We start from the raw sequence: 18272 nt of genomic DNA, 5'->3' as shown, positions 1-18272 counted from the left end.
ATCATTTCAATGGCAGGAAGATGAGAAATAATAGGTATCTGCTAACAGGTAAGACACTAAGCTAAGTTTTATCCAATATGAAGATGGTAATGGACACCGTTGGAAGAAAATTAAAATGTAATTACAGAGTTGTCAGCTTGAAGGAAGAGAAATGCTTGTTAAGCTACTGACATTGTTTATGCTGTTCATATGTTATAATTTATATTGTATACAAATTTGTTGCTGCTGTTAGGATCTTGACTGAGAGATAAATAAATAAAGCTCTCAGTCATAGCAAGTGTAACAAACTTTGCTACAGTGATTGAATTAATTACTAAAGTCATAAGGACCAATGGATTTATCAGATACATTTACTTCTCTGAAGTAGGAAACAGGATTCCAAAGTGGAAGGAGAAAAATCCATTACTGGATTTCCTCTCCTGCTTATTAGCCATAACCTGTAGCCATCTACTTCTACAGAGACACTTCAACCTCAGAAAGTCTGAGAAGGATCTCAAGTTCTCTGTTCTGTGCCATGAAAATAATTTCAACCAGCCACTCTACATTTATTTCATCTTATTGCTTTGCAATCAAACTGGAATCCAACATCAACTCAAAAGCCTCAGGCTCCCTATCCCTGCTATACAGAGTTGTTGTGAACTTGCTTTATATCACCACTACCATATGGTGCTGCTGTTTCTAAAAATCTCCATATGGTGGATGTCATTTATAGGGCCGCGCAAAGCATTCAAAAGGATATTATACAAAGTGCACTGATAAGAGTGAAAGCACCCCTCCTTGAAGGGTAGAAGTAGTAATGTCCCTGGAAGGCTGGGCCCAGCTGTTGGAGACTTACCCAGACAATACTGCACAATTCACAGACAACACTTCTGCTGGGACCGCCGCTGAAGCAAAGTTCATGTAGAGATGACCTAGAAAAGTCTTCAAGCAGCCTTCCTAAGCTTACTAGAGGACAGTGCTATTTCAGAGTTTTGAAGAGGGACACTTTTTTCATGTCAACATACTTTGTGAAGCACTCTATCAAATGCTTTGCACAACCCTAGATATATACTGTCAAGCTTTACATATATTTAAGTAGTGTTCTGGATCTGAACTTTGATGCAGTTTCTAAAATGACAGTCACATTTTAAATATGACTAGGATGCACAATTTATTAACCAATTCAACTTGTAATTTTTGGTTGTGAACATAGATCTAGAAAGTTTAGATTCAAATTCTGTGATTCTGGTCAATTAATTTTACCCCCAACTAAGACAAAAACGAATGAGCCAGTTTAGTAGTTAAAGCATCAGGCTAGAAACCAAGAGACTGTGAGTTCTAGTCCTGCCTTAGGCATGAAGCCAACTGGGTGATCTTGGGCCAGTCACTCTCTCTCAGCCAGAGGAAGGAGGCAATGGCAAACCATTTCTAAAAACCATACCAAGAAAACTGCAAGGACTAATCCAGGCAGTCACCAGGAGTCAAAAACTGACTCAAAGACACACACAAAAAAAGCAAAAACGAAAATCACTTCAAGTATAGATATGAGATTTGTTTTGTTTGGTTGGGTTTTTTTGTGCCTTTGAATCACTCATTTCCTGGTGACTGATTGGGAAGTCTCTGCAGTTTTCTTGACATTTTTTTAAAGTGGTTCGTCACTGCCTTCTTCCTAGGGCTGAGAGAAAGTGACTGGCTCAAAGTCACCCAGCTGGTTTTGTGCCTAAGGCAAGTCTAAAATTCATGATTTCCTGGTTTTTAGCCCAGTGCCTTTAACAGTTACACAAAACTGGCTCTCATAAATTACTACTGTTTGAAACAATTCTCTTAGTAAGGTTTCCAATTTGCAATCTCTAGACTAGGCTCATATTTTTGTTACAATAAAGTCTCAAATGAAATTATTGTGTGGCCACTGTACAGAAGTTGTTTAGTTTTTGCCATAGTGAATGTGGAGAAAGTTGGACCTTAAGATTTGTAACACAAAGCTGGGCCAAGACATTCTGAAGCTTGAGATGAAGGACAAAGTGGCACTGATTCCTATTCTTCATTTAAAGCCAATCAGTCTAGTTAAATTCTAGCCCAAGTCTGACTACAGGGCAGAATCCATCATGTCAGGCAGCACTGAGTTGCTGAAAACATAGTTTTCTCACTTAACATCTTACCATCGCTCCCCATCACTCAGTATTTGTGACTTGACAGGGCTACTTTGCCTAATGCTATGGCTGATCCTAGATATGCAATAACTGAATATTTCTCTCTTCAGTAATAAAAAAGGAGACTTTTTCTACTAGAGAAAAAAGGGAAAATCCCATCCTCTACAAAGGCCATTCTGATGAAGGAGAAAGTGTGGGGGTTGGAGAAGAACGTAAAGGGAAAGGGCAGACACCAGAGGTCAACAAAGAGAAATCTAGTGACAAGACATCTGCTTGATTACTCTGAGTTCTTAGTTTGAACTGCTTAGGTTCCAAAAAGTCTGTTTTGGTTTTTTAGCCCTGTCTCTAAATGCTCAAGGGGCTGGGGAGAATAAATCTCACCAGGTTCTCTACACCTTTGGAGAGTCCAGTGTTTGCTTTCTGTTACTCACTAGTCAGCTCTGTACCTTTCTGTCTACAAAGATCCGCCAAAGCAATAAACCCTTTTACCTATTCAATTACAAGAAATTCAAAATCGTGGCAATATTTCTTAAAAAACACACTGGTTCTGTCACATTGCACACGTTTTAAATTGTAGTCATGAATCTTGACCTGCCCAGGAAAACTAAGTCTTTATAAGATCAGAAAAGTCTGAGTTTGAGAATTGATTCCCTATTAATCTGCTTGATGTTCTATCATCTGACCTATCTTGCATCATTGATCCTTATATAACAAGACAGTTTGAAGGATTCTTTCATGTTGCTTATGTTAAAGAATAACAACAGCAGTAAGTTCATGTCCAATTACTATGGCAGAATTTGAATTTAATGAACTCTGCATTTATAATGTAATATGGAAATTTGGCTCAAGATTCTGACATGAAAGAATGAGAGCTTTCAAACTGTTTCCAAAAGTGGCATATCTTTTAAGAATAAATACCAAGAGATAAAGTACAAGAGATGTTCAGTTGAATGCAGTTTGGCCGTAATATTAATGTTAATTTGTTTTAGCAAATGCAATTAGAGGTAGCAAATTAAATTGGGAGATAAATGAGAATGGGCCCATTATTTTTCCAGCAGTTTCATTGCCATTTTATATCTTCCTGTATTTATCTCTATCCCTTTGTAGAGACAAAAAGAGAATGGGGGAAGGATATTTTACTGCAAAAACGTTATGAGATATTTAGGCACCACCTTACATTATTATGGTCTTCTGGTTGGGCAGAGCAATCCTGAAGCTTGGTATAAAGAGTTCTGACTTTAGAACCTCCAAGAGATCCAAATCCTTTTCTGGAGCCTGTCAGCAGAATAGAAATGAGGGAGCAGCAATATTTTTTTTCTTTCCCTCAACAGGCAATTTTTTCCAGCTCTAGGGGCTATATAAATTCCCCCTTCCCCTATCTGCACAGCTTCTCCTAGTATGCTGATTGTTTGTCCACTTATCTATCTCTGTTTTCTTTCTCTGACGTCAGAGATTCAAACCTGGAGACCTGGGGTTAAAAAAACATTCACATGGGCTGGATATGGCAGTTTCAAGGTTGAATCTCCTCCAAGGTTGGTCCTCCCTCTCCTCTCCTCTCCTCTCCTCTCCTCTCCTCTCCTCTCCTCTCCTCTCCTCTCCTCTCCTCTCCTCCAGAGAATGAGATCTGTTCTATTCTATAGTCATAGAATAATCTCTCTGGGCCCACAATACCACACTTTAAGTTTGCATTGTGCACTGCATTTCATAAAACAAAACAAAAAAATTCTGGGTAGAAAACATACCCAGCCAAATTTTATAAGTTTTAGACTCAAGAAAAATATCCATGAAAAAATTGTGGTAGCATTTTTTCCAGTGACTTTAGAGCATAGGAAGAAAAATGGTTATGAATCCATTCCCAGTTCACTAGGTCAAAATAATTATTAAATCCAAATGGAAATCCAAGCGGGTTTCAAATGGATTGTAGGTGGCAGGCTTTAATAGAAATATTAGGAATTTAGTTGGTCACACGCATTTTCAGGAATATAGAAATATAGCCTTTCGAGTACACTCAACATAGGTACAAATTCAGTTCGACCACGTAAAAATAAATTTACTTTTTCAATCAGTTGATTTCATTAATGAATGTTCACAGCACAATTCCAAACATCTAACCAGAATTTCTATTAAGCTCAATGAAACATATTCATAAATAAGTCTAAACAGCCTAATGCCCTAACAGAGCAATCCAATGAATGTTTACTGAAAAGTAAATCCCACTGTAGTCAGTAGTATTCTCTCAGTTTTAAGTGTCTATAGAATGGCATGCTTATTATGGAAACGGTGCTTTCGCCTCAACTGCCTCTAAATATAAGGCCAAGTTACACTACTAAAGTCCTGGCTGGTGTAAAGCTGCACTATCCTTAAGTATTCAGAATTATATTAGCAGTCCTTAGGATTATATTTTAGATCCTGACCATGATCCATTTCTCACTTTGTCAATTATCATTCTCGCTGTGTTCTACTGCAGAAAACCTGTTACACTAAAATCCTGCATTGCAACTCCCTGGCATTGGTTGATTTGATAAACTACTTGTTCCAGTTTGTTCTTGGCTGCTTGATTCTTTAAAAAATAAAAGATCCAGGGGGCAGAGTTGGGGGGAGAGGGAATAAGCATATTACAAGAGCAGGGGCAGGGTGATTTTAAACCTTTTTCTTGCTGTGTCCTAGTCATTTTCCCTTACCAGCATCTACTATTTGCAAGTAGAGAAAGCTCTCATTGACATTAATCAGGATCATGGTTGACAAAAGAGTTAAAGTGCCCAGATTCCATAGTTTCTAACCAACTAGTCAAAAATTCAGCACAGCAGGACCCATCATGTGACAAACAACATATTGAGTGTTGCTAATTATTAACATATGGGTTTTAAATTCAATCTCCAAAGGACAGAAGAACATAGTAGTACTGTAAAAACTGGTTATAATTAAAGTAAGATGGTTTTAAAATTCAGATGAATGTAAAATTCCAGAGAAATTCCCAAAGAAGGAAACATTTTAATCAAACTGTCCAAGAATGAGTAACAGCCATACAGGAAAAAAGAAAGCAAGCAGAAATCAATCTTCATGGTCTCACCTTCCTGGCAAGAAAGATTAAGATGCACTTTCTTCAGATAACTCTGAAGGGGCAGATGCAGCAAGATCAACAGACGTACTGCTTAATTGCTTTTTCTTTTCTTCTATTATTGAAACCACACTCTTAAAAAAAGAAAATTAGCAAGTTAATTGACAAGAGGACAAAAAATGTTAAAAAACTAGAAATCAGGAGTAATTCAAGTAATATGGATCCCTACCAGTCTGTTCAAGCCTCTAGCCATTTCCAGAGCACCCTTACCAAACTGAAAAACAACACATCAAACAAATAATTTATTCAATTTACTCTTTAAGTACTAGGTAGGTAGGTAGGTAGGTAGGTAGGTAGGTAGGTATGTGTATGCAGAGAGAGAAAATATATATATATATTAATACCTCATTTTTAATATCAGGATCTGCTCCCCTCTCTAATAATAATGAAACCAAATCTTCTTGATTATTTAAAGCTGCCACCTATAAGATAAGAAATATATGCAGTTTAATGTTACATGTTTTTCAATAACTGGAGAACTTTTTTTTAACGGACTTTTTTGCACAAGCCAAAATTCATACTAAATGTCACTTGTATATAAGCACTGTCTGAATCTCATATGTTCACTTTTTGCAATGAAAATATCCAAAGATGCCAACATGTTGAAAATAAATATGTTCATTGAATGAGATCTCCTACATGAAGGATTCCTTCAATTTCTTATGTAGCAAATTTGTGATCTGAAAAGCACTCTAAACTTAATCTAAGAATCCATTGCCAAACAACTTCTGCATTGTTGCTGAGAAAATTATATGGATGTGCACCTAATTCACTAGAAATTGATCTCACCTCATGGGACTTGACTTTTTATGTGGCTTTATTTAACTGTTTCATTTACAACCAAAAGGCTCTTCATGAGCCTCTCATCAATTGCCGTTTTTTTTTGTTGGTGGTGTTGTTGGTTTATATCCCACAGTTGTTTCTCTGCATAAAGTTTTTTTTTCTCACAGAAAAGATACAAAAGAAATAGAATACTCTAGAGAATAAATTGACAACTCTCTCTCTTCAATGAAAGCCAGTGTTTATGCTCTGTCAATAAGTGCTGCCATATAAGGAAAACAACTGAGATAATTTATGTATGTATGTATTTATTAAATTTCTCCCCCACCCATCTCCCCCCAATGGGGGACTCTGGACGACTCACAGAAAACATTAAAACCATAAATACATAAAACATCAAAATTTACAAAACATTATTTAAAAAAAGAGGAAAAGGAGAGTCCAAGAAGATGAAGAATATGGGGCTGAAGACAGCAGGCCTCTATGGGGCTAGCCATCCCCATGCTTGAAGTATTCCCTCCCCACCCCAGGCCAAGTGACAGAACCAGGTCTTCAAAGCCCTTCAGAAGGCCAGGAATGAGGGGGCCAATTGCACCTCCAGGAGCAAAATGTTCCAACAAGCAGGGGCTACCGCAGAAAAGACCCGCTTTCTGGACCCCGCTAATCGGAGTTCTTTTACTGAGGGGTTCCGAAGCATGCCCTGTGTGATCGGTGTGTGGGACAGGTTTAAATCATGGGGGAGAGGCAGTCCCTTAGGTAACCTGGTCCCATGCCATGTAGGGCTTTAAAGGTGATAACCAACACCTTGAACTGGACCCAGAAGCAAACTGGTACCCAGTGCAGCTCATGGAGCAACGGCGTTACATGGCCCTTCTTGGGGCTCCAAAAATAGCCCGCGCAGCTGCATTCTGGACTAGCTGTAGCTTCCGGATACTCTTCAAGGGTAGCCCCATGTACAGCTGATTGCAGTAGTTTATCAGGGAGGTAACAAGGGCATGAGTGACTGTTCAAAGGGCATCCTGATCCAGGAAAGGGCGTAACTGATGCACAACCCAAAATTGTGCAAAGGCCCTCCTTGTCACAGCTGCCACCTGCTCTTCAAGCAGGAGCCATGAGTCTAGGAGGACCCCCAGATTACGCACTGGGCCTGTCTTGGGCAGTGCTCCCCCATCCAGCACCAAAGATGACAAAGTCCCGGATACAGAGGAGCCATTAACCCACAGCCACTTCGTCTTAACAGGGTTCAGCTGAAGCCTGTTGTTCCCCATCCAGACCCTTATAGCCTCCAGGCATCGTGAAAGGGTGGTCACAGCATCACTTACTTCACCTGGGATGGAGATGTATAATTGCGTATCATCAGCATACTAATGATACCTCATCCCATGATGGTGGATGATCTCACCCAGCGGTTTCATGTAGATGTTGAAAAGGAGTGGAAAGGGAATTGAACCCTGTGGCACCCCACAAAGGAGGGGCCAAGGATGGGACCTCTTGCTCCCTATCACCACCAATTGGGATCGGCCCTGAAGAAAGGAGGTGAACCAGCACAATACTGTGCCACCCACCCCCAATTCCCTGAGTTGTCCCAACAGGATACCGTGGTCAACGGTATTGAAAGCCACTGAGATCAAGGAGAGCAAGGATGGTCGCACTTCCACCATCCCACTCCCACCAGAGGTCATCCATAGGTGTGACTAATGCCGTTTCCATTCCATAACTGGGCCTGAAACCTGACTGGAAGGGGTCCAGACAATCCATTTCCTCTAGAATCCTTTGGAGCCGTGAAAAAGGGGAGGTAGGAGACTGGATGAAAATTGTCCGGTACAGTAGGATCCAGGGAGGGTTTCTTGAGGGGGTGCACCAACGCCTCCTTAAAGGCAGCTGGAAACACTCCCTCCTGCAAGGATGTATTAACCATCGCCTGGATCCAACCACATCACCTCCTGAGCTGCTTTCACCAGCCAGGAGGGGCATGGTCAAGATGGCAAGTGATGGCCTTCACCGTCCCCAAGATCCTGTCCACTTCCTCAGGATCAACAGGATCAAACTGTTCCCAGATAACTGGGTAAGAACAGCCCCCCGGTATCTCCCCAGACCCTGCCCCACACTCAGAGTCCAACTTGGAATGAATCCAAGCGACTTTGTCCTGCAGATGCTCCGAAAATTCCTCTGCATGGTCCTGCAAATGAACCCCCACATCCCCCTTGCCAAGGAGGGACCTAGTGATCCTGAACGGGGCTGCTGGGTGGCATTCTGCGGACACAATAAGGGTGGAAAAGTATTGGCACTTCGCCGCTCTTATTGCTGCAATGTAGGCCTTGACAGCAGCTCTAAGCTCTGTTCAGTCGGATTCAGCCTTTGTCTTCCTCCAGCAGCATTCTAGACATCTCGTGACCCTCTTCAGGACCCTCAACTCCTCCGTAAACCATGGGGAGTGTCGGGTCCGATGTGGCAAGAGAGGTCGTATAGGCACGATCCTGTCCAAGGCCCCGGCCGCCTCCCTATTCCAGGCAGCAGCCAAGGCCTCCGCTGGACTGTGCAGCAGAACCACGGGAATACCCCCCAGCTCCCTCTGAAACCCTGACAGGTCCATCAGGCTCCGGGGACAGACCAATCACATGGGTCCTGCCTCCCTGCGGAGGGGGGTGGCATAGGAGAAGCTCAGGGTCACCAGGATGTGATCTGGCCATGACAACAGGGAAAGCTGTAAAACTCCCCTCAGATCACTTTGCCATTGCTCCGACAAGAAGACTAAATCCAGCATGTGGCCACTGTCTCGGGTTGGGTCCCGCACAATTTGAGACAGGCCCATGGCTGCCATAGTAGCCATGAACTCCCAAGCCACGTCCGAGAACCATCCCAGGCATGGCAGGTTGAAGTCCCCCAGAACCATAAGCCTGGGGAACTCCACCACCAGCCCTGAGATGGCCTCCAGCAGCTCAGGCAGGGAGGCTGCCACACAGTAGGGAGGCTGGTACAATAGCAGAACTCCCAACTGTTCACGGGAACCCAACCTAATGAAGTGTCTCACAGCCAGAAACTTGTGGAGCAATGCCCCTGAAGGCCACTAGAGATTCCCGGATCACAACAGCCACCCCTCCTCCCCTGCCCTGGCATCTCGGCTGGTGCCACACTGTGAACCCAGGTGGGCACATTTCCGAGAGGGGCACCCCCCCAGCCCCAGCCAGGTCTCAGTAATACATGCCAGGTCTGCCCCCTCCTTGGTGATCAAGTCACATATATGAGGGGGGCCTTGTTGCTAACCGACCTGGCATTAAGCAGCAGCAGCCAAAGGCCAGGGTTCCTACAAACCTGCTGACCAGGGCCTGGGAATGAGCCAGGAGGGCCAGAACATGCCACCGTAACACATACTGGGGGCATCTTCCCCAAAGATGGGCTGCCCTCCAGCTCCCGCCATATCGTCCCCTATCCATCACCACCTTAATATTGTAGCCCGCCGCATAGTTCCCAGGGGTTCCGGGCCCAGATGCCTCCAATCCTGGACCTCCGGGGTCCCTAATCTAGGGCAAGGGTCCCTCCTTCCAACCAGTCATCGTCATTCACACACAAACGCTCACAGGTGAGGGAGGGTCGCCCCGGCACACCAGCTCACGCTCTCAGCACTCCCAGGACCCACCCCCCCACCAAATCTTACACTCCCTCACACCCTCTGCCCCCTTGCACAATCTCTCTCACTGGTCGGCAGGGTGGCATCCCACTCCCTCCCTCACACCTCCTGTCTCACACCCAGAAGGTGGATCCTAGTATCCTCATGCACTCCCAGACTCCTTCCCAGACTCTCACTCCCAGGAGGGAGTCCCAGACTCACACTGGAGGGACCCTGCGGTTCTCCACTGACCCTGGGGGGGGAGTTAAATGGGAGTGGCTAGGTTCTAACCCACAGCTCATCAGTCTTAAAACCCAGGGCTGTTGGCTTTGTATGCTGCTCCCATCTGGCTGTTCCTCTGGAGCCAGACGATCTTCCTCCAGAGTCAGACTACAAGTCCACTACAGCCTCAGTCCCCCAACCCACCCAGCATCCTTGCGCCAAACCACCAAGCTCCCAGGACTCCAGCTGCCTGTAAGTTCCCATATCCCTGGAGTTTGCCGTGTTGCTCTGGGGCTCGCTAAGGTACATGTGGCCCTGGGGTCGTTGGAACTCACAGCACTGCTCCAGGGGCCCTTAGGGCTCACTGTGCCATGTGAGGGCCTGCTGCGCCTGCTGGACCTGGGGTTGGGTATGCTGCGTCCGGGGCTTGCTGGGCCTGGGGCTCGGTGTGCCGCGCCGGGGTCTGTTGCAGTTTGCCGAGCCATGCTACAACTTGCTAGGAGCTTCCCGCGCCATGCTAGGACTCGCTGCGGCTCGTTGCACACCAGCAGGGCCTCGTCATTTCAAGGCTCGCCAAAGGTCGCTGCCCATGCTGAGGTCTGCAAGGGCTCTCTCCGCCACCCCAAGACTAGGTGGGCTCAGTAGGCTCACCATGCTGCACCGGTGCCCCTTGGGGTTTGTCAGGAATCAGTAAAGCTCTCCGTTCTGGAGGCTTGGCACACCACACAGGGCTGTGCCGCACCAGAGCTCTCCCGAGGCTTGTGCAAGGCCACTGCTCTCCGCTGTGAACCACCACGCTCTACCAGCACCCTGCCGCTCCGTCCAGGGGTTGCGCCCGAGTCAACACACCAAAGGGGTAAAAACCCCTCGCAATCTCCTCCTCACCCAGTCACTAAAAGATGGTAAATCCCAGGGGGAGAGGAGTCAAAACTGCAAAAAAAACCCAATGCAGCGGCAATGACCGCTGTTTGCTGACGGCCGCCATCTTGGTTCATTTATTGGACTAAGTAATGCAGGCATTGCGTAATATTAAAATGTTATTCTATAGAAATTAAAGAAATACCCAGGCACCAACAAGTTTTCTTCCTTGTCTACTTCAGGCATGAGCAAAATATTATATTCTTGACAGCTGCTTGTTCTTCAGTCTTTCAATTTTGTGTTTTTGTTACAGACAGAGCAACAGGCAAGGATGGCCAATTTGCTGGATAAAAGGAAGGCAGGCCGGCAGGCCTTAGTAGCGAGAATCATGGATCTTAGGGTTTCATTGTGGCAAATCTGGGCACTCAACAGAAAACTGAACAGAAATCATGACATGTGTTATCTTGTCCAATATGAGTATTTCCAAACACACTGATCCCCTTTAGATGTTATCTTTGTAGTATACATTTAAAACACGTTATACGTATGTTCATAAAAATGTAATTTGCAAGGTGGCCATAACCCATCTAGTCTCAAACAACTGAACAGGAACTGGGCAGATCTGGCATGCTGCATCCAGGACAGGTGCTGAAGAATTTGCTCTGTATCATTTTTACATTATGTAAGTATACTGAATTCCAGTGCCCTCTTAGAATTCTGTTGATAGTTCTATAGAGGCCGTAAAATATGCCTCTACAAGAGGGAACTGGATATTAATCAGCAATCAGAATTTGGCAATACTATATACGCTTCCCCTTCCCTAGATCATTAAAGTAGCATCCCACACACCTGTTTTTAAGTGCAGAGAAGTACTTGCTCTCTATGTTGATTGGGGTAAAAACATGACAGAATGCCTTTTGATCTTTATAACATCTACAAATGCAGTGCTTCAGAAAGATGAATTTCAAAGTAAGAAGGAATAAGAAGCCTCATCCTATTAAAGAAACATCTGAATCTGCTCAGACTACTCTATTTCATGCAACAAAACAGAAACGATATTTTGATATAAAATGCCTTGAAAAGAGAAATCTAAGAGGAAATGAAGTGATACTTTGAAAATGCCTTAAGCTTGGAACTGGTAAGAAATGGTCTTCTTATCCAGCTATAAATTCTGCTCCTATGGACAAATTAGGAATAATACATGATATCTGGCAGACTTCCCATCTATGTTTATACAAATATAGATATAGGCAGAACATTTCTGCTACTATATAGGTTTCCCCAGATATTTGGGTCAGAAGGTTAGGTTTGCTCTGCTTCTGTTGGTTTTGTTCTGGTGAGTGGGGTCCTTGCTTTATCCTTGGGCACCAGTCTTAGTATGTTATGATTTTTGAGCTTTTAAACATCCAGGATCACCTGTGTGAGATGTGCAGTCATATAAATCATATAAATCAATAAATAAATGTATTTACTTCTGTTTTGAAATAAATTTACTTCTTTCTGTATATAAACAAATAGTCTCTTAAGTATAGAATGATGACTATAAGTTCATAATAAATGACAAATTTCAAGTAAAGATAAATTGGCAAACATGCACAAGTCAAAAGTAAATATGCTCATAGTGCAGTTCACTGGAAACTGTTAAAAGATATACAATACTTTCTTTGGGAATTTATTTTATATTTATCACTAATTAGTAATGACACCAAACATAGCCACAGAAGAGTCATGTTCATTTCTTGATTAGGCATGCAAATTGATACTCTATAGTTCATTATCTTATTCATGGGACATTCAAATGATCCTGTATACTTTTAAAGTATAGTGTTTCTCCTATTATCGAAGGTAAGTTATGACTGAAGACTATTTGTTTCACAGCAGCAAAGAGCAGTACAAGAATATGAAGAAGTGTAATAGTAATATAGTCTTCAAGCATTTTTCATGAGCTTGGTTAAGAACTGTCCATTTTGTTGCCATTGAGATCCAATTGTTTTTTCCCAACCCCAGTCTGAGGAACTTAGGAGTTCTGGAACTCTTTGAAAGAATATGCAGTGTACGTTCTCCTTGGTGCCAAATATTCTGTGTGGTTGAGAACTGGCTGTTTTGTTGAACTATTCCCAGATAACAATTACTATCTTGAAAAAATAAGTTCTTTTTCCTCATTAATATTGCACAAGCATATCATAAAATTTCTTCTATTGCCAGAGAATTACCAGAGATACGTGTTGGGACTTCTGCTCATATGTAAAATGTGCCATGAACACAATGGCAACTTCTGGAAATATGTTCTGTATACTCCAAGCCTTTTGCCTTTCTTAGCAAGGAAAGGAACTCTTAAGGTGAATATGGATGTGAAACTACATGCTTGACAGAGTCTTCTGCAAGTGAATTGTGTAAGACATGGCTATATTCCACTAATAAAGGACATCTCAGAGGTTTGGGTATTATGCTTTGTAATGGTTGTACACCTCCATGTTTTATCTACAATGAATGTTACTGGATGATAGTGCCATGCATAACAACACAGGCATCCATAATGTCAAAATCTAGTGATATAATCACCCAAATTATGCAATTATGTAATTGTAACGACATCTGATGGAAGCACATATGTCATAGCACTTCTGTGGTAACTTCATAATGGACATGTCATCATTTGCCCCTTCCCCCACTCATCCACAAACACCTATTCTTGACAGCATTATACTCCCCAAGTAAGTATTGGCCAAAGAGGAAGCTATGGCATCTCACAGAGGTCACTCTTACTGAGATTTGAATACATGTTTTAACATAGTCTGCACCTTAATTTTAGATACTCTCTCACATCCTTGTTTATGTACAAATTTCTATTATACATTCTAATACTCACATGCTATTCGGTAGGCTTAAAAACAACCACATAATAACAATAAATAAATAAATGTAATAAAATAAAATAAAATAATAATAAATAAAAATGATATCACAAAATGGTGAAAGGCTATTAGAGGATGCCCAGCTCCTATGGCAGAATTTAGGTGTAATCACTGAGAAGGTCCTTTCTCTAGATTCCATCAATCCACCAAAGCTAAGACTAAGAAAAGGGTGTGCCGAAGCTGATACAGGAGGAAGGAGAGGTCCCTCTGTTTTCCTGGACTAAAGTCCTTTCAGGATTTAAAGGATTTAAAAACCAACACTTTTTTCCTGGAAACAAAGTGATAACCAGGACAGCCCTGGCACATGTACAGTACAAAAAAACAAAACAAAACAAAAACCTGTATTGCTTTGGATTGGGCAAAGGATCCCTATTTACTGACTTATCCTTGAATTAAGGCTGCATTAATGGTGAATAATGAGGTGGGGAGTTTAAGACTTAGGAATTTTTGGAAACAATCTGTGCTCTCTCACTTTTTTTTAATAATAACTTTATTAAATTTTTAAAAATAGAAAGATAAAAACTAATGAATCAAGAAAGAGAATAGAATAAAAGAAAGAATAAAGAGAAAGAAAGAAAGCAAAAGTGCAGAAAAAGAAAAAGAAACTGAAATACAAAAAAAGAATGACTTCCAACTTCTTCTACGGCAGATATAAATAAAACATACATTAAACTCTTATTCTAAGATTTTAACTTAACATCCACTTTTTCCCTCTTTAGGTATTAGAGCAATATTAGCTTCTTTTCATGACTGTGGCATCCCATCTCATTGTAAAATAAAATTCATTGTCTTCTGGAGAGGCTGTAAAATTTCTTCCTCAAAACATTTATAATAAGACCCTGGTAATCTGCCCAGCCCAGGTGCTTTTCCTGGCTTAATCTTTTTTATAGCTTCTGAAAGTTCCATTATCATTATAGGCCGATTCATAGTCTGTCTTTATCTGTAAGCCATGGTAGATTTTGAACTTTTAAGTAATCATCTATTTTTTTCCAGAGAAACACCCTGTCTTTTATACAGATTAAAATAATACTGATGAAAAGCTTTTTTGTATAGCCATGTTATCTGTCACAACTGTATCTCCCTCTTGAAGCTTCAAAATCATCCTCTTTTCTTTCTCCTTCCTTAATTTATAAGCTAACCACTTCCCTGGTTTATTTGCAAATTCAAAATTCTTTTTACACAGTTCATTTTAGTTTCCATTTCTCTTACTGTCAACATGGATAGCTGTTGGTGTAAAAGTTTAATTTGATATGAAATATTGTCTTTGCTGGTGATTTAATTCTTCCTTTTTTCTTTTAATCTCCAAATAGCCTCTGTTTTCACTTTTTTCCCAAATTCAATATCTCAAACTGTTCTTAAATCTGTACCTTTGTTTAAATTGTTCTCAAAAAATTCTAGTAATTTCTTTTTACAGTTTTTAACTATCCATTCTTTTTGTAATAATGTTTCGTTTACTTCCCATCTAAAGGTAGTAGATTTCCTTTTAAAAGTCAAGCTCACCAGATTGTGATCAGAAAAAGTTTTTGGTAAAATCTCAACTTTAGTTGTCTTAGTAGTCAAATTTTTTGAAATACATATCATGACTATTCTTGAAAAGGATCTATGTCTTTCAGAACAGTAAGTATATTTTCTGGAACTGCCTTTTTTTTTTTTGGTCTCCATAAATCCACTAAGGTTAAATTGTCCATCAAATAAATAAAAAAAAAATTGGTAGTTTATCTTGAGTATTTTTAATTTTCTTCTCAGATGTTCTGTCTAATTGTGGAAAAACACCACTATTCCAATCTCCCATCAAATGCTAGTTCTCATATGAAAGGTTTATGGATTGTTCCATAAGTCGTTTGTAAAAATTGCCTTTATCTTCATTTGGAGCATAAAGTCCCAAAACAAAAGGTTTGAGCCCTTGTAATTCAATTTCCACCCCCATGAATCTGCCATGTTGATCAGTCAATATTAACTGTAGTTTTAAATGGGGGTTAACATATAAGACAACTCCATTAGGTTTTTTTTGGTCCTGTAAGATAAATTCTTCTCCCAAATTTTTACAAATTCAATACTTTGTATTTTTATTTCTAATATGAGTATCTTGCAAGCAAATTATATCATGTTTTAATTTTGTCCTTTTATATGGGGAATTTGCCCCATTTATTCCATATTCGACCTTTATAATCCATGGTTAAGCAAATAATTTAGAAAAATCTATACCAGTGGCACCAGACTCCAAATCATTTTTTTCAAGTTCTTCTGTCTGGTGTAATTTTTGGTCAATCTTCTCTGCAATTTCCATTTGAACCTCTTCCAAGTCTCCTTCATATTTTTTCAGAAATTCTCTAGCCTTTTGAACAGTATTCAATCAAAATCTTCTCTGTTGAAAAGTAAAAGTTGCACCCTCTAAATTCTCCCAATGGAATGGGGTCTTCCTCTGCTTTAAAATCTCAGTCAGAAAAAAAGTAATATTTTCTTTTATGTAAAATTCTAATAAGGATTTCTTTTAAAATAATTATATCTGCATTAACAATTTTCAATTTTGCTTTAAAATGCTGTAGCAGAACTTGATCTCTTGTTCTCCTTACAAAATGCAGTAAAACATCTCTTGGCACGTGTCTTATTGTAGCAAAACATGAATTAATTTGATACACTTTATCAATCTCCTCTCCTGTCTCTTCTTCTTTCTAGTCTAAAAAATCCAACAATGCCTGGACCACCTTTCTCTTAATATCTTCATTTGGAGTCTCTGGAATGGCTCTAAATCTCAAACAAAATTATTTCTCTCTCAGTTCCAACAAAGCCAAATTATCCATTCCTCTTTCAAATTCTATATCTCTAATGCCTGATTTATTCTCTAAGATTTCCATTCTATTGTTACTCTGTTTTATTTCTCCAGACATGTTTCATATCTCCAGACATTTGTTTTACAAAAATATCCATCTTGTCCAATTTTTCTTTCATCTTTTTTTCCCAAAAGTCATAAATTTAACATCCTATTTAGCATCCAATGACTGAGCCAGTTTAGATCCTAATTCATCAAACATTAATTTAATTAAATTAGCAGAGATTGGCTTATCTTCTCTTTCTTTATCTTCCCACTCTGATAGCTGATCAGAAGAGCTGATAGAGGCTCTTCTAATATCCAGTCAGGTTCTATGTGTTGCCATTATAAAAAGCTCCAAAGAGTAAAAATGTAGAGCAGAAAAGAGAAAGAGAAAATGGGGGGGGGGGGGGGAACCAGGCAAAAAAACTCAAATCCACGAAACCTTTAGAGCTGTAATTGGCAGTAATTGCCAACAGGTGTCTCCACTGAAAATAGGCTGAACTACAAAAAAGAGAGAGAAAAAGAAAGAAAAACCCAAGCATGTAATTACATGCAATTGCCAGCAGGTGTCTCTGTTAAAAAGAGGCTCTGCTAAAAATAAGCTAGACTGTGTTCTTTTGATATATGATCTCAGCCAATTGTCAAGCCAGTTACATGAAAACAAAAAGCATTACCAAGGAAGAATGGAATCCCATTAAAGCAGTTAGTTTTAGCAATACAGATTCATGAAAAATTTAAAAAAAAATTAAAAAAGAAAATCTATCCCTTTCTCTATTGTAAACTTTCTTGTAACACTTTAATTATCACACTTTTTGCGAAGCTTTCAAGAATTTAATTATTTGAAATCTCCAAATCTTCCAAAAATGTATAGTCTCCCTCCAAAATGAGAAAAATAGCAAAATACTTTCTGCTGTAAAAAGAGGTCTCTCTTAAACTGAAGAATAGATATGATCCAAAAGTCCTATAGAAATGGGGGTTAGCCAGTTCCAGTGTCCTTATACAGGCTGTACCTTAGCCACAGAGATATAATTCTCGCCTCCCAGCTACTCCACTTACAAGCCTCTCACAAAAACCTCTGCTTTTGTGATTTACTCACAAGGAATGGCCGTCCAGAGATCAAATAGGTTAATTTTGAGCTTCCTCCTTTATCCGGAAGAAGTTAAAGGCATCCTGTGGTACCCGCTGAGCGCAAAACATCTGAGATGCCATCTCCATGATCTTGAAGACGATCAAACCACCATGCCTGCCACCAGAAGTCTCTGCTCTCTTGCTCTCCTTACTGGGAAACATTCTAACATGTTACTTAGCAGTACAACATACCATCAAAGGTGTCTTGCCATCCTTATCTTTTATGTTCACATTAGCTCCAGCGTTTATTAAAAGTGTGGCTACATCTGTTTTTCCTGTTAATGCACATAATCTCAACAGTGGAGTCCATTCCAAGCCAGAGTCTTTAGGGTCAACCTGTAAATGAAAGAAAAGCCAGAACCACAATATTATTCTGAATATTATCTATATTTTGTATCTTCTTTTAAAATTTGCTTTACATAGTCTTGGTCTCTACCTTTAACAGCTTCTTCTATCTTTCCTATATTAAACTAATTTAATCTCCTTTCCTTATTATAACCTACCTCAAAATCTATTACTTCTACCAAAACTCTCCTGTAACTTATTAATATTTTCTTCTGGCAGTTAAACTGTCTCATTTTACATCTTTACTGTCTTTAATAAACCTTTGTTTTTCGCCCTTATTGTTTCCATTTTCCTTTGTGTTGGCAACAGAGGTATCATTACTGTTATCTCCAGATAGAAGACCATGTTGTTGATAAAT

The 18272-nt window shown here is 40.4% G+C and overlaps 1 protein-coding gene across 1 annotated transcript in view; it reads right to left on the bottom strand.

Annotated features, from left to right (window-relative positions):
* Positions 1-5216: 5216 nt before the first annotated feature.
* Positions 5217-18272, bottom strand: part of FANK1 (fibronectin type III and ankyrin repeat domains 1) — a 41414-nt gene continuing 28358 nt past the window's right edge. Inside the window, exons 7-10 of the mRNA XM_088132114.1 lie at positions 17762-17905; positions 5592-5669; positions 5417-5461; positions 5217-5321 (exon numbers count right to left, since the gene is read on the bottom strand). Coding sequence (XP_087988240.1) covers positions 5217-5321; positions 5417-5461; positions 5592-5669; positions 17762-17905 — 372 coding nt within the window. The remainder of the gene's footprint in view (positions 5322-5416; positions 5462-5591; positions 5670-17761; positions 17906-18272) is intronic.

Source organism: Python bivittatus, unplaced genomic scaffold (genome assembly GCF_059951505.1).
Source record: "Python bivittatus isolate LINGU-HERP-01145 unplaced genomic scaffold, Pbiv_v1 ctg000980_np1212, whole genome shotgun sequence".
NCBI classification, from domain to species: Eukaryota; Metazoa; Chordata; class Lepidosauria; order Squamata; family Pythonidae; genus Python; species Python bivittatus.
This window is presented reverse-complemented; position numbering and strand designations above follow the sequence as displayed.